Source organism: Schistocerca gregaria, chromosome 5 (genome assembly GCF_023897955.1).
Source record: "Schistocerca gregaria isolate iqSchGreg1 chromosome 5, iqSchGreg1.2, whole genome shotgun sequence".
Lineage (NCBI taxonomy): Eukaryota > Metazoa > Arthropoda > Insecta > Orthoptera > Acrididae > Schistocerca > Schistocerca gregaria.
In genome coordinates, this window is record NC_064924.1 from 235,451,498 (window position 1) to 235,467,203 (window position 15,706).

General features: G+C 43.9%; 1 protein-coding gene across 6 annotated transcripts in view; it reads left to right on the forward strand.

Annotated features, from left to right (window-relative positions):
• The window catches only part of LOC126272075 (high affinity cAMP-specific and IBMX-insensitive 3',5'-cyclic phosphodiesterase 8), a 1,931,196-nt gene that overhangs the window by 1,332,705 nt on the left and 582,785 nt on the right, over positions 1–15,706 (forward strand). Inside the window, exon 1 of one of the 6 annotated variants that reach the window (XM_049974626.1) lies at positions 12,770–13,020. The exons of the other annotated variants lie outside the window; for them this stretch is intronic. Within the exon in view, the coding sequence (XP_049830583.1) occupies positions 12,841–13,020 (180 nt within the window). The 5' untranslated portion in view covers positions 12,770–12,840. Of the gene's footprint in view, positions 1–12,769; positions 13,021–15,706 lie in introns of those variants that run through there. 6 annotated transcript variants of the gene reach the window in all.

Below are 15,706 nucleotides of genomic sequence, written 5' to 3' on the forward strand. Positions count from 1 at the left end.
AACAACTTACACCACAGGGGCAAAAAAATTTTGTTGCAGTTCCTTCACAATTAATCACATATCACTAAGCTTCAGTTCTTATAATGAGATACGATGTAATTATTAGGACACCAAAAATTTTTTGTACAAGCGTATGTGACAGGAGAACGATGTAAATATTTAATGCAGTATGCTTCAACACGACATCTACAACAAGAAGAATTTGTGTGACAAATAATTTAACAGTTCGTCTTATAGTATTTTCTGGCAGTCTGTTTACTAATTTACAATTTGCTTGATATCACATAATGTTTCCCAACACCATTCATCAAAGAATGAAAGCTTACTGAAACAATGACCTTAAAATTTACATTTGGTTCCCCAACAGGACAGAAATCAAGCCCTCCAATATTAATAGGAAGAAGGGCTCTATTGCTGAACACACACCAAAATCTCAACAAAGAGATAAGAAGATTCGCCCACCACTCGCAGTTCGGTATGAAAACAACGCCCAATGCCGTAACGGTAGAAAGGGTCAATCACGCGGGATGGAAAATCAGCAAGATTTGAATGGATGCCACGACTGGCAAACGAACTTTGATTACATTTGCACACAGTATATTAAATACTAAGCAACTGGCAAAAATCCTTTTCTCTCAGAATTAAGAAGTTATCTATCAAACATCAAAGCCATTCACAGCAATAAATAAGGTAACTTAAACCAAAGTCCACAAAAACATAGCCTATATAAGAAGGTGAAAACACAGTATGTCTTAATCTACGATAATCACAGATTTACTGGTGGCACAATAAGCAGGTGGTACAAATACGTAGCCGTGGTCTAGGATAAAAAACTTACCCGTGGTCTAGGGGTAGCGTCTTTGACGCCGGCACGGTAGCTCAGCGTATTCGGTCAGAGGGTTGTCTGCCCTCCGTAATAAAAAAAAAAAAAAAAAACTGAGTTAATCGAGCAACAACGAACATAAATGGATGTCTCGCGACGTCCGCACCTAGCAAATACAACGAACGAAAACAATTAAAATGAGATTTAAAAAAAAAGCGGGGTAGCGTGTTTGATTCATAATCCAAACGTCTTCGGTCCTAGGTTCGATCCCCGCCACTGCCTAAATTTTGATAAATAATCAGCATTGGCGGCCGAAGACTTCCTTCATAAGAAGTCAGCCTCATTCTGCCAACGGCCTTGTCAAAGAGGGCGGAGGAGCGGATAGAGGTTCTGAGCACTCTCTTGTCCTAGGGGTGGCAAATTGCTCCTAAAGGCGGAAGAATCAGCAATGATCAACGACATGAGGATGCAGAAGGCAATGGAAACCACTGCATTAAAGGCACGTAACGTGTATCCACAGGACATGTGGCCTGTAGTTGAAGAAGTGTCATGATGATCTCTCCATTGGCAAAAGTTTCCGGAATAGTCCCCCATTCGGATCTCCGGGAGGGGACTGCCAAGGGGGAGGTTACCATGAGAAAAAGATCGAACAGTCAACGAAAGGATAACGTTCTACGAGTCGGGGCGTGGAATGTCAGAAGCTTGAACGTGGTAGGGAAACTAGAAAATCTGAAAAGGGAAATGCAAAGGCTCAATCTAGATATAGTAGGGGTCAGTGAAGTGAAGTGGAAGGAAGACAAGGATTTCTGGTCAGATGAGTATCGGGTAATATCAACAGCAGCAGAAAATGCTATAACAGGTGTAGGATTCGTTATGAATAGGAGGGTAGGGCAGAGGGTGTGTTACTGTGAACAGTTCAGTGACCGGGTTATTCTCATCAGAATCGACAGCAGACTAACAATGACAAGGATAGTTCAGGTATACATGCCGACGTCGCAAGCTGAAGATGAACAGATAGAGAAAGTGTATGAGGATATTGAAAGGGTAATGCAGTATGTAAAGGGGGACGAAAATCTAATAGTCATGGGCGACTGGAATGCAGTTGTAGGGGAAGGTGTAGAAGAAAAGGTTACAGGAGAATATGGGCTTGGGACAAGGAATGAAAGAGGAGAAAGACTAATTGAGATCTGTAACAAGTTTCAGCTAGTAATAGCGAATACCCTGTTCAATAATCACAAGAGGAGGAGGTATACTTGGAAAAGGCCGGGAGATACGGGAAGATTTCAATTAGATTACATTATGGTCAGACAGAGACTCCGGAATCAGATACTGGATTGTAAGGCGTACTCAGGAGCAGATATAGACTCAGATCACAATATAGTAGTGATGAAGAGTAGGCTGAAGTTCAAGACATTAGTCAGGAAGAATCAATACGCTAAGAAGTGGGATACGGAAGTTCTAAGGAATGACGAGATACGTTTGAAGTTCTCTAACGCTGTAGATACAGCAATAAGGAATAGCGCAGTAGGCAACACAGTTGAAGAGGAATGGACGTCTCTAAAAATGGCCATCACAGAAGTTGGGAAGGAAAACATAAGTACAAAGCATCACCGAAGTTGGGAAGGAAAACATAAGTACAAAGAAGGTAGCTGCGAAGAAACCATGGGTAACAGAAGAAATACTTCTGTTGATTGATGAAAGGAGGAAGTACAAACATGTTCCGGGAATACACAAATACAAGTCGCTGAGGAATGAAATAAATGGGAAGTGCAGGGAAGCTAAGACGAAATGGCTGCAGGAAAAATATGAAGACATCGAAAAAGATATGATTGTCGGAAGGACAGACTCAGCATACAGGAAAGTCAAAACAACCTTTGGTGACATTAAAAGCAACGGTGGTAACATTAAGAGTGCAACGGGAATTCCACTGTCAAATGCAGAGGAGAGAGCAGATAGGTGGAAAGAATACATTGAAATCCTCTATGAGGGTGAAGATTTGTCGGATGTGATAGAAGAAGAAACAGGAGTCGATTTAGAAGAGATAGGGGATCCAGTATTAGAGTCGGAATTTAAAAGAGCTTTGGAGGTCAAATAAGGCAGAAGGGATAGATAACATTCCATCAGAATTTCTAAAATCATTAGGGGAAGTGGCAACAAAACGACTATTCACGTTCGTGTGTAGAATATATGAGTCTGGCGACATACCATCTGACTTTCGGAGAAGCATCATCCACACAATTCCGAAGACGGCAAGAGATGACAAGTGCGAGAATTATCGCACAATCAGCTGAACAGCTCTTGCATCGAAACTGCTTACAAGGATAATATACAGAAGAATGGAAAAGAGAATTGAGAATGCGCTAGGTGACGATCAGTTTGGCTTTAGGAAAAGTAAAGGCACGAGAGAGGCAATTCTGACGTTACGGCTAATAATGGAAGCAAGGCTAAAGAAAAATCAAGACACGTTCATAGGATTTGTCGACCTGGAACAAGCGTTTGAAAATATAAAATGGTGCAAGCTGTTCGAGATTCTGAAAAAATTAGGGGTAAGCTGTAGGGAGAGACGGGTCATATACAATATGTACAACAACCAAAAGGGAATAATAAGAGTGGACGATCAGGAACGAAGTTCTCGTATTAAGGAGGGTGTAAGACAAGGCTGTAGCCTTTCGCCCCTACTCTTCAATCTGTACATCGAGGAAGCAATGATGGAAATAAAAGAAAGGTTCAGGAGTGGAGTTAAAATACAAGGTGAAAGGATATCAATGATACGATTCGCTGATGACATTGCTATCCTGAGTGAAAGTGAAGAAGAATTAAATGATCTGCTGAACGGAATGAACAGTCTAATGAGTACACAGTATGGTTTGAGAGTAAATCGGAGAAAGACGAAGGTAATGAGAAGTAGTAGAAATGAGAACAGCAAGAAACTTAACATCGGGATTGATGGTCACGAAGTCAATGAAGTTAAGGAATTCTGCTACCTAGGCAGTAAAATAACCAATGACGGACGGATCAAGGAGGACATCAAAAGCAGACTCGCTATGGCAAAAAGGCATTTATGGCCAAGAGAAGTCTACTAATATCAAATACCGGCCTTAATTTGAGGAAGAAATTTCTGAGGATGTACGTCTGGAGTACAGCATTGTCTGTTAGTGAAACATGGACTGTGGGAAAACCGGAACAGAAGAGAATCGAAGCATTTGAGATGTGGTGCTATAGACGAATGTTGAAAATTAGGTGGACTGATAAGGTAAGGAATGAGGAGATTCTACACAGAATCGGAGAGGAAAGGAATATGTGGGAAACACTGATAAGGAGAAGGGACAGGATGATAGGACATCTGCTAAGACATGAGGGAATGACTTCCATGGTACTAGAGGGAGCTGTAGAGGGCAAAAACTGTAGAGGAAGACAGAGATTGGAATACGTCAAGCAAATAATTGAGGACGTAGGTTGCAAGTGCTACTCTGAGATGAAGAGGTTAGCACAGGAAAGGAATTCGTGGCGGGACGCATCAAACCAGTCTGTAGACTGACGAAAAAAAAAAAAAATTCAAGCCTCTTGAACTCGCACTGAACGTACCCACGACCGGAGCTTGAGAAAGAAGTAAGATAGAACTGGTATTTTTAGAGTTCTAATAGCCGTGAAGGCGGGTAAGACGCATAAGGAGAGGGCAACAATGGAGAAGACAACGGAAAGGAACATTTCGCGAACCTCATACTGTCCTGAAATTCACTCAACAGATGTAAGGTTCCTCACCATAGTTCTAAGACGCCACGCTTCCATCTTAACAAAGGCGTCGCAATCTCGGACTTCGACAGTAGGAATAACTTTAGTCAGCTCGTGTCGTCCGGAGCCGCCAGGATGAAACTTACTGTCGGACGTGCGACCCGAAGTGGAATACCGTAGTCCAGTCTCCCGACAGAGAAATCACAATACGCCTTGCCTACATAGCCCTTCCAGCTTCGTCGCCTGCCGACCCATCCGTCACACTGGCACTTTCTTTCGCCAAAACGGCACGCCGTCCGTTAGGGGCAAAGATGGCATGCGGAAGAGATACCGCGAGCTATCCATACGGTTCGGCTCACTACTCTTTGGTGTTTGTTCAAATGTTAAATCTTATGCGACTCAACTGCTAAGGTCATCAGTCCACAAGCTTACACACTACTTAACATAAATTATCCTAAGGACAAACACACACACCCATACCCGAGGGAGGGCTCGAACCTCCACCGGGACTCATTGGTGTTTGGTGTAGAGACATATTGTGTAACCAGGGAACCTGCACTTTGCCTTTAGGAGGCCTGTTTTTCCTAATTTCTTTGACGACCCATTTTGTTTTTCAATGTGATACAAAATCTCTTATTTTGCGAGTGAGATGATCTTGCCGTGGTATAGGTTTGAGGTAGACTTGTGAAAATTTAGGCCGGCTTTGTGGCCGAGCGGTTCTAGGCACTTCAGTCTGGAACCGCGCGACCGCTACGGTCGCAGGTTCGAATCCTGCCTCGGGTATGGATGTGTGTGATGTCCTTAGGTTAGTTAGCTTTAAGTAGGTCTAAGTTCTAGGGGACCGATGACCTCAGATGTTAAGTCCCATAGTGCTCAGAGCCATTTGAACCATTTTGAAACTTTTGGCTTAGCAAATAATATTTCCATTTTAGATCGCCATAGAAAGATAGACGGAAAGCTGTGGAAAAGTATTATCATTCGAACGCCACATTTAGATTGTAATAGAGTATGAATAGCCTGTTATCTATTCATAGTCTGTAACCTGACGAGATCTCTCCACTCCTCTCTGTCATATAGCCGGAGACATCGTTGCTTGGAAATGCATAACGGTTTGGTAACTTAATTTTTTCCGTTATCTCGCAATAAAGAGGCCGATCTTTTTACACTAAAAGCTTAAATTTTATATCCTACAAAATACTACTTTTTGACATTGTCTGTTGGATACTTTAGTTATTATTAAAAGATAGCTTGTAAAGCTCGCATGAGAGCTCAACATGTTAAATACTATACAACGTATAATTGAGGACTTGAGATATGATATATCAATTCGTTTGTCAGGAACATTTGAACGGCGCCACAGGTCGCCTCCTCTCTAGATGCGCTTACAGCCTACATTGAATAGGAACCGCACTCTGTTGTGTGATAGCAGATTACGAAACATAAACCACAGATTTCTCGTTCTATTCTGCCGTTTTACAAACATCCAAACATCTCATGCTATCAGAAGCTGTCTGATGAATTGACTATGTAAACAGATACCAAAATTTACTTGCTTTTTTCATTTCTCCCTTCTAGCAGAAGAGCTAGAATTTCCTCCCTGGTATGATTCCATAGTAAGTTCATTTTGTTGTTTTGTTCAAGAAGTCATACGCTCGCGATAACAAACTCACCGCGGAGTATGTGAGCGTATTTGTTTTCGGTAGGAGTCCGTTTCGGTAAAACTGCACAAGGTAAGGTAATATACTTAAACGATTCCTTTCCAGTGGCTCACCTTCAGAATGACTTCAAGGTTATCAGCCGGAATATAATTAGTAATATCCCGGATGCGCGCCCGAAAGATAATTTAACGTAAGATATCAAGTCTGTTCTACGATTTACGCCCACTACACCACCTTTACGTATATCGATTATTAATTGCCATTATACATGCTGATCGTCTTTAAGGCTTCCTCTGTTTCGCAACTTTTTTTTAACGAGTGACCTCCCTGTACATAGATGCAACGTCTGGCAACAATCTCGCAAATGTGAAACAGTTGCATACCAGCTCGTTTATCTACATCATAGACAGCAGCACACTTATCACTCTCGAGGCACACCGTGTGCTACTTTCGCTTCTGTGTCCCTCCATCGGGAACAATGTGCTGGGTTCTGCTCTTCCTGCAGCCTTGAAGAATTTATTTGTCTGAAGAAATATCGAGTCACTTGGGAGTCAGTCCGAAACCGCTTTTTTCGGCTATGTAACAGATTGATATCGGAACAACGAATGCTACATTTCTTTCAAGTGAACTTAGTTCAGTTTCTGATACTGAACCCACATCGGGAGGTGAGCGGTTCAGGTCACCGCACCCCCATTCATATTTAAGTTTTCTACGGTTTATGTAAGTAGCCTAAGGCAACTGCCTGGAAAACGGGCACGGCCGATTTCCTTTCCCACTTCGATCTTGTGTTCCATCTGTAATTTCATTGTCATCGATGTGATATCCCTTAATTCTGATTTCACATCTGCACTACCGAGCAAAAGTTTTCTCTCAGATACCACAACTATGGACTAACGGCTACAACAGGGATGTAGTTTTTAATATTCCAACAAGTCCCCAGTTCTGATAATAAAACACGTACAAACCTGTGAAGACAAAAGTCCTCTGTTGTGTATTTGTTTGTTCACCTAGAGGAGCGCTGATGAGTATCCACCACAACACTGACGTGCTTTACGTAAGATCTTTCCATTAGAGTAGACCTCATTCCTTCAACTGTCTGTGTAGCAATCTGTTGGTGTTAGTTTACAGTAGATAGGGTGTATCTAACTGTGAGTTAGTATACCTCTTCAGGTGCATGCTTTATCACCTCCTGGTGGGACAGAAGCAGCAGACACGTTCTGTAATCGTAGCTCTGCATCGGTAAGGGTATTTTACTAATACAACAAAAGTTGGCGTAAGCTAATCTACAGTAGTGTGTACCTTACAGATGTCGAACAAACTGGTGCCAATGCAAGTGTTCCGTGATCTGGAAGACCCCGACTGCGTCATACGAGGAAGATCCGTTAATATGTTGTAAGAGGTCCATGATTAAAGAATATGTTGCTAGCGCACTCGAGCAGATGTAATTTCGATATATTGCTCACGCGCTGCCTGCATTATATAAGCTATAAGAGAATCTGAGACCAAAGAGCAGTGTTGACTGCAGTAGGAACTGTGTAGCAGTAGCAGTAAGTAGTTGCTAGCAGTCTGGTATATCGTGTTGGCTGGGCCGGTCGTGTGCAGCGATGGCGGAGCCTGAGCGTTGTAGTATAAGGTAATAGCAGCCTCGCGCATGATATGGGTCTCCAGACTATATACACTCCTGGAAATGGGAAAAAGAACACATTGACACCGGTGTGTCAGACCCACCATACTTGCTCCGGACACTGCGAGAGGGCTTGCACAAGCAATGATCACACTCACGGCACAGCGGACACACCAGGAACCGCGGTGTTGGCCGTCGAATGGCGCTAGCTGCGCAGCATTTGTGCACCGCCGCCGTCAGTGTCAGCCAGTTTGCCGTGGCATACCGAGCTCCATCGCAGTCTTTAACACTGGTAGCATGCCGCGACAGCGTGGACGTGAACCGTATGTGCAGATGACGGACTTTGAGCGAGGGCGTATAGTGGGCATGCGGGAGGCCGGGTGGACGTACCGCCGAATTGCTCAACACGTGGGGCGTGAGGTCTCCACAGTACATCGATGTTGTCGCCAGTGGTCGGCGGAAGGTGCACGGGCCCGCCGACCTGGGACCGGACCGCAGCGACGCACGGATGCACGCCAAGACCGTAGGATCCTACGTAGTGCCGTAGGGGACCGCACCACCACTTCCCAGCAAATTAGGGACATTGTTGCTCCTGGGGTATCGGCGAGGACCATTCGCAACCGTCTCGATGAAGCTGGGCTACGGTCCCGCACACCGTTAGGCCGTCATCCGCTCACGCCCCAACATCGTGCAGCCCGCCTCCAGTGGTGTCGCGACAGGCGTGAATGGAGGGTCGAATGGAGACGTGTCGTCTTCAGCGATGAGAGTCGCTTCTGCCTTGGTGCCAATGATGGTCGTATGCGTGTTTGGCGCCGTGCAGGTGAGCGCCACAATCAGGACTGCATACGACCGAGGCACACAGGGCCAACATCCGGCATCATGGTGTGGGGAGCGATCTCCTACACTGGCCGTACACCTCTGGTGATCGTCGAGGGGACACTGAATAGTGCACGGTACATCCAAACCGTCATCGAACCCATCGTTCTACCATTCCTAGACCGGCAAGGGAACTTGCTGTTCCAACAGGACAATGCACGTTCGCATGTATCCCGTGCCACCCAACGTGCTCTAGAAGGTGTAAGTCAACTACCCTGGCCAGCAAGATCTCCGGATCTGTCCCCCATTGAGCATGTTTGGGACTGGATGAAACGTCGTCTCACGCGGTCTGCACGTCCAGCACGAACGCTGGTCCAACTGAGGCGCCAGGTGGAAATGGCATGGCAAGCCGTTCCACAGGACTATATCCAGCATCTCTACGATCGTCTCCATGGGAGAATAGCAGCCTGCATTGCTGCGAAAGGTGGATATACACTGTACTAGTGCCGACATTGTGCATGCTCTGTTGCCTGTGTCTATGTGCCTGTGGTTCTGTCAGTGTGATCATGTGATGTATCTGACCCCAGGAATGTGTCAATAAAGTTTCCCCTTCCTGCGACAATGAATTCACGGTGTTCTTATTTCAATTTCCAGGAGTGTATAATGATGGACAGGAGATAGGTCTTATACATTATCTATTTAGCTCTTAAAGGGACTCCTTTGTCCCATATTAGGTTTCGTACTTGGTAGAAGAAGCTGGATCCTTTTGCTACTATGTTTAAAACTTATAGCTGGGCAGTTGCTTTCACTTGATTTGACACTACCCAGATAACTGAAACTTCTCTCCTTCCAGTACGGTGATACAAGGTGTGGGTATTTTGCTCTCCTTTACTGCCACTGTCGGTCTTATAATCAACTTGAATTCCTTAAATTTTTATATTCCAGTAATCCATTCTCCTTTGGACCTCCGTTTCCGTCTGTCTCCAATAGCGATGTCATGAGCAAAAGCAAAATAAATGAGGTCTTCATTTTTTATTTCCTTGATTTCTTTCGTAATTGTGTACACAAGTGTAATGAAGAATAACAGGCAAAATTAATTGCCTTGCTGAACACCTTTCTTTGTCTTAAACCATTTTGATCTTCAATCTGCTACTTGTGTAGTGCTTTCACAACCTTCATACAGTTTCTCAAATTTTTTAATTAATGATCAGGAAAATTATGTTTTTTTAGGCGTTCCCGTATTTTACCCCTAGGTACACTGTCGTATGGTTTTCCAAACCCAGCACCACTGTTATCAGATCCTTTCCTTTACCCTAGTACTTCTCCATTAACTGTCGGAACCCCATGCTGCTGTTCTTCAAACTAATGTTCTACAATTTTTCTCAGTCTCTTTTCTATGATCTTTTCCATTATTTCCTTATCTAAAGGCAGTGTAGTACCAGTGTGATTCTTCGATAGTTGGTGCACTTCTTTTTACTCCCTTCCTTAATCAAAGGTATTATAATCCTCTTATTCCAATCATCCGGCGTTTTGTTCTCTTTCCATATCATCCCCAGCAAACGATGCTGTCATTGTATTCCTTGTATTTAAGCTGCCTTAATAATACGCACTGTCAGCTCATCTACTCCTGCCGCCATCCCACCTTTCGTCTGTTCCAGGGCATTTTCAGATTCTTCCTCTGCTTCAGTGACTTCGGTGTCACTCTCTTGTTCATTTTTCCCATTCAATAACATCTCAAAATAATTCTTCAGAACTACCCTGGTGCCTTCCATTCCCTGGTAATATCTCCATCTGTTTCAATCCCTTTTATAGCTTCTCTGTCAGATCTTTCACTTTTCACAACACATTCAAGAGTTTTTAGTTCCTCTTGCTGTCTTCCTCTGTTTCTGGGAGAATATTTCCCAACTATTCTCATTTTCTTCTTTCACTGCTCTCTGTGCTTGAAGTTTCTTCATTCGGTATTTTGCTCCAGCACTATCTCCTTGACCTCGTCTTTTGGCACCAGCTCATGATTCTGATCTCTTTTTTCAATCTACATGGTTTTCTTTGCTATATTGCGGTTTTTAATTGTATCTTTTACTCCATGTTTCCATCAATTTGTTTGTTTCTCCTTTATTTTACCTTTGTTTCGCCGCATATTTGCATGGCATTACAAACAGATGACATGCTTACAGGCTCCTGAGCGCCATCTGATCGCGGATGGCAGCGACAAATTAATCACTAACACTACAACTTCTCACTAAAATTACACATACTATGGTGCCACTGTACACAGTCTTTGAGGATGGTGAATTTTTTACTGCCATTGTAGTTCTGATTTCTCCCTTGCTCTGGACAACATGCGTAATCTTGTTTCTTGGATAGGAAAATGATTCCTTTTTTTAAAAAACTACTGTGTCTGTTACCATATAACTATTTGCTGATTTCTAAATGATACCGCTGATCGTTACCCTAACAGGGGAACCTCCCCATCGCACCCCCCTCAGATTTAGTTATAAGTTGGCTCAGTGGATAGGCCTTGAAAAACTGAACACGGATCAATCGAGATAACAGGAAGAAGTTGTGTGGAACTATGAAAAAAATAAGCAAAATATACAAACTGAGTAGTCCATGCACAACATAGGCAACATCAAGGATAATATCAGCTCAGGAGCGCCGTAGTCCCGTGGTTAGAGTGAGCAGCTGCGGAACGAACAGTCCTTGGTTCAAGTCTTCCCTCGAGTGAAAAGTTTAATTTATTTTATTGAATTTATGATTATCACATCCACAAGAAAACCTAAACCGGGCAAGGTAGAAGAATCTTTTCACCCATTCGCCAAGTGTACAAGTTAGGTGGGTCGACAACATATTCCGGTCATGTGACGCACATTCCGTCACCAGTGTCGAATAGAATATATCAGACGTGTTTTCCTGTGGAGCAATCGGTTCACCTATGACCTTGCGATCAAATGTTTTCAGTTCCCATTGGAGAGCCTCGTCCTTTCGTCTACTAATCGCACTGCTTTGCTGTGCGGTCGCAAAACACAGACACTAAACTTATTACAGTGAACGGAGACGTCAATGAACGAACGGACAGATCATAACTTTGCGAAAATAAACTTCTCACTCGGGGAAAGACTTGAACCAAGGACCTCTCGTTCCGCAGCTGCTCACACTAACCACCGGACCACGCCGCTCCTGAGCTCACACTATCCTTGATATTGCCTATCTTGCGCATGGACTATTCAGTTTGTTAGCCAGTTCAGCCATATGGTATGTGCGAAAAGCAATAATGTCTCTGTCGACAAAACTTTCAAGTCCAGGAACATTTGGTACTCCTGTACCCCCACGAACAATGGCTACGGTAAACCATCCGTTACCATGACCAAATGAATCATTTATATCTAAACTAAAATTAAGTCTACAACTGCAGAAAACAGAAGGGCCGTCCAGCAGGGCTTGAGCAGCGACCGACTTGACTGGAATACGATTCTTCTTGTCTCCAGCTGTTGTAGCAAATTCGATGTTCTCGATGGTCTTGTAGACTGTTTGTTTAGAACGGCGGCGGTATCTTCTGTACGGCATCTTGGCAGCGTTCAATGCAGTTGCCTGTGCAGCAGCAGCAGCGCGACTTAGCCGCTGCGCGGCGCTCACTCGCTTATATACAAGTCCGAACACGCGTGACCTTGATTCGGACTTAGAATATTTCGGCCTGCCAGCGGCGCGTTATCCCGGACGCGAGCACTAGCCGTACTTTTCAAATTCCACACAACTTCTTCCTGTTTTCTCGATCGATCAGTGTTCAGTTTTTCAAGGCCTATCCACTGTGCCAACTTATAACTAAATTTGAGGGTGGGGGGTGCGATGGGGAGGTTCCCTTGTAAGTGAGAAACGCTATTAGCGGGAAGAGACGTTCACTGGGCCTGGAGTCGCGTTAAGTACAAGCTTTGTCGAGCAATGAACCGTCTTGCGGAAACAGCGCGATCGTTTGGCGTAGGAGGCACGGTCAGATAGATACGTGACGGGTGGCCGACGTACCTGTGTGACGTCACGCTCACACCGACGGAAGAGACGTCTGGCGGTATCGGAGCCGCCTCTGCTTATTCGTCTTATCGGCGAGCGTTGCCGGCTGTCATGGCAGTCTGTTGTAAGGTGGTCATTAGTCGCGCAGCCAGTAGGACGTCGGCGGCGACGGCGGCGCGCGCGAGATGTGGTGCTGCCGGCTGTGCGGACCCAGCGGTTCCCTGGAGCTGCCCATTCAGGAATCGCCGTCCTCGTCTTCGCATAGCAGCGAGAGCGCCGACTCGACTTCCGACTCCGTCACCAAGCAGGAGCTGCTCAACGGCACTTTCCTCTACCACGATGACGTATTTCTACCCACGCCCACGGTCAGTCATCACCACGGTCCTTTTTCTTTCTTGAAATTAAGACTGAAACATGTAGAACGTCTCAGCAACAATGGTTTTACAATGTTCTTTCTCTGTTTCTGAAGGCAGAGCGGACTTTGTGGACGGACTCACTGTAGGTACAAGGTCTTTTGATTCAAATATCGGATGAAAAGCACTGGTATTAGGAGAGAGAGAATCTCAACTTTAGGAGACGCCTAGAAACGATTAAAAGGCGTTCGTATCTATGATACTGAAATTGAGACAAGACTGTAGACATCATTAATCATGAAACTTACCATTCTGCAGGTATAAAATTACCTTTAAGAAAATTATACGAAACAATGGCTAGTATATGCCAACGAGAGATGTTGATTGATTGCATAAGAAGGCGGAAGCAAAGACAGAATTGTGTTCGATAAACGACAATGTGATGTTAGTAGTAGGAAAATAATCGGAACCACAATGAAATATAAATCTTTACGACGTGATATATAGCGGGATGTGCATATAAATTTAAACTGCGCTCTTAGATCCCAACCTAACCACCACCTCGAAAATCCCTACAGATTCCGAAAAATCCGTCCGACACATACTGTATTACGACTCGCTGCATTCAAAGGTATTGCTTCTTTTCACAGAGCACATTAAATTCATATTTTTGCCGCATGAGGCGCTACATCTGCGACGATTCGAAACAAGTTCGTGCTTGCTTAATCCGGAAGAGGCGCTACCTTATACCTTGTTTATCGTTCCCAGCTTTCCTCTCGTGCGGATTAATACCGAAATTCAATATCCAATTTGAATTATTTTGGAAAGGGATATCTATGCCCGAAATTTGCCTTACAGTCAGTGTAAACTCCTGAGCACCTTGCTCAGATCCGAGAGGCGGTATCTATTTTTAATTCATTTCTGGGACAAAACGTCCCAAACGAAAATCGTCAAGCCTAGTGTATGTTTATATAATTATGTGGGAGGAGGTGCTGAAAAGTGATACCTCAGAATTTTTTATGTGAAAACTGTGAACCCTTTATAAATAAAAGAAGCGTTATTAATTCTCGGAATCCTTATTCTTCATATGTACGTATTTATTTCTCAACATAGGCACCCTGGCGACGCACAAAATTTCTCCCAATGAGAGACCAGTTGGTTGATACAATAACCCTTGCCACACATTTCACTTGACATGAGAGGTCACTTTGTTGATACTGTCACTGTAGAATGCGTGACTTCGTTAACGGAGCCTCAGCCTGACCTCTGCTTGCACCGCTACATCACTATCAAAGTAAAGTCCTCGAAGGAGTTCATTAAGTTTTGGAAACAGATCAATGATTGACGTGGCCAAGTCGGGACTGTATAGAGGATGATCAGTGACAGTGAACCCAAGGCGTCGAATAGTTGCAAATATCGCAGCGCTCGTGTGTAGTCTGGCATTGTAATATTGAAGAAGAAGGTTCTCCATATGTGAAAAAATTCTAATTCGAAACTCAACTGTAGCACGGTGCTTCTCACGTACCGACACCGTTACGTTACACACGGCCATGTTACAAGCTGTTTCTAGGAGCCCTCTAGCGGGAAAGGGCTACAAATTTGTAGACATGATGAATAAAGATATATAATGTTAATAACTTTTGTTTTGCTTAAAGAGCTTTAAGAGTTTTATCATTAAAACATTCGGAAGCATTACTTTCCAGCAATTCCTCGTATATACAAGGTGTTTTCGTAAGAGTGTGCAAAAATTTAACAGGACACAGAGGATGTTCCACTGGACAGTTTGATGTAAGGAACCTGGGGTCGGAGAAGCCAGCTTCAGGAAATCAGGAATGAAATCACATTTCTGAATACTTTTTTATTTACATTATTTACAGTAACTGTAAATTTCATCACTGATAAAATGAACGTACCATTTGCACTGTATCGTACAAAATGTGCTGAAACTGACGGCCATCAACCTCAATGCAAGCATGACATCGGCGAACAAGTTTCTTACGCACCCTGACAAATATCCCTGGTGCGTTTCGAATCACATCACAGGAAGCTACAATTCTGGCAATTATTCTATCACGGTGTACACTGGTGTCTCCTTACAAATGACTTTAGATATTCCCATAGCAAATAATCAAGGGAATTCGGATCAGATGACCTCGGAGTTGATGGAATAGGACCTCTCCTTCCAATCCAATGACCATAAAATATAGCACCGAGACGGTTAAGGACGTCCACACTGAATACCGCCATGTGGTGCCCACATCCTCTCAGAACAGCCAAGTACTCAGGTAGAAATCTTTGCACGAACATCAAGTACATATGGCCATTTAGACGGTCAGGTAGAAGATATGGCACAATGAGATTGTCGCCTACAATGCCGGCCCAGATATTCACAGCTAAATGAACTAGATGATGTGACTGCTACAGCGTGAGGGTTTTCCTCATCCCACACACCGCTGTTCCTGCTGTTCGAAATACCATCACAATAAAATGACGCCTAGTCAGCAAACAGCACGATTTGCAGGAAATCTGGTCGATAAATCTATTGGTGGAGTAGCCACTCAAACAATGCGACAATTTGTCCAAAGTCAGTCACAAGCATTGCTTGGACACGTTGTGTTATTGCTGTTCGTGCGGTACACTCGCTGCGCCTTAGTTATGGGTTACACCGTCCATTTCACGTGCAATACGACGAGTACTT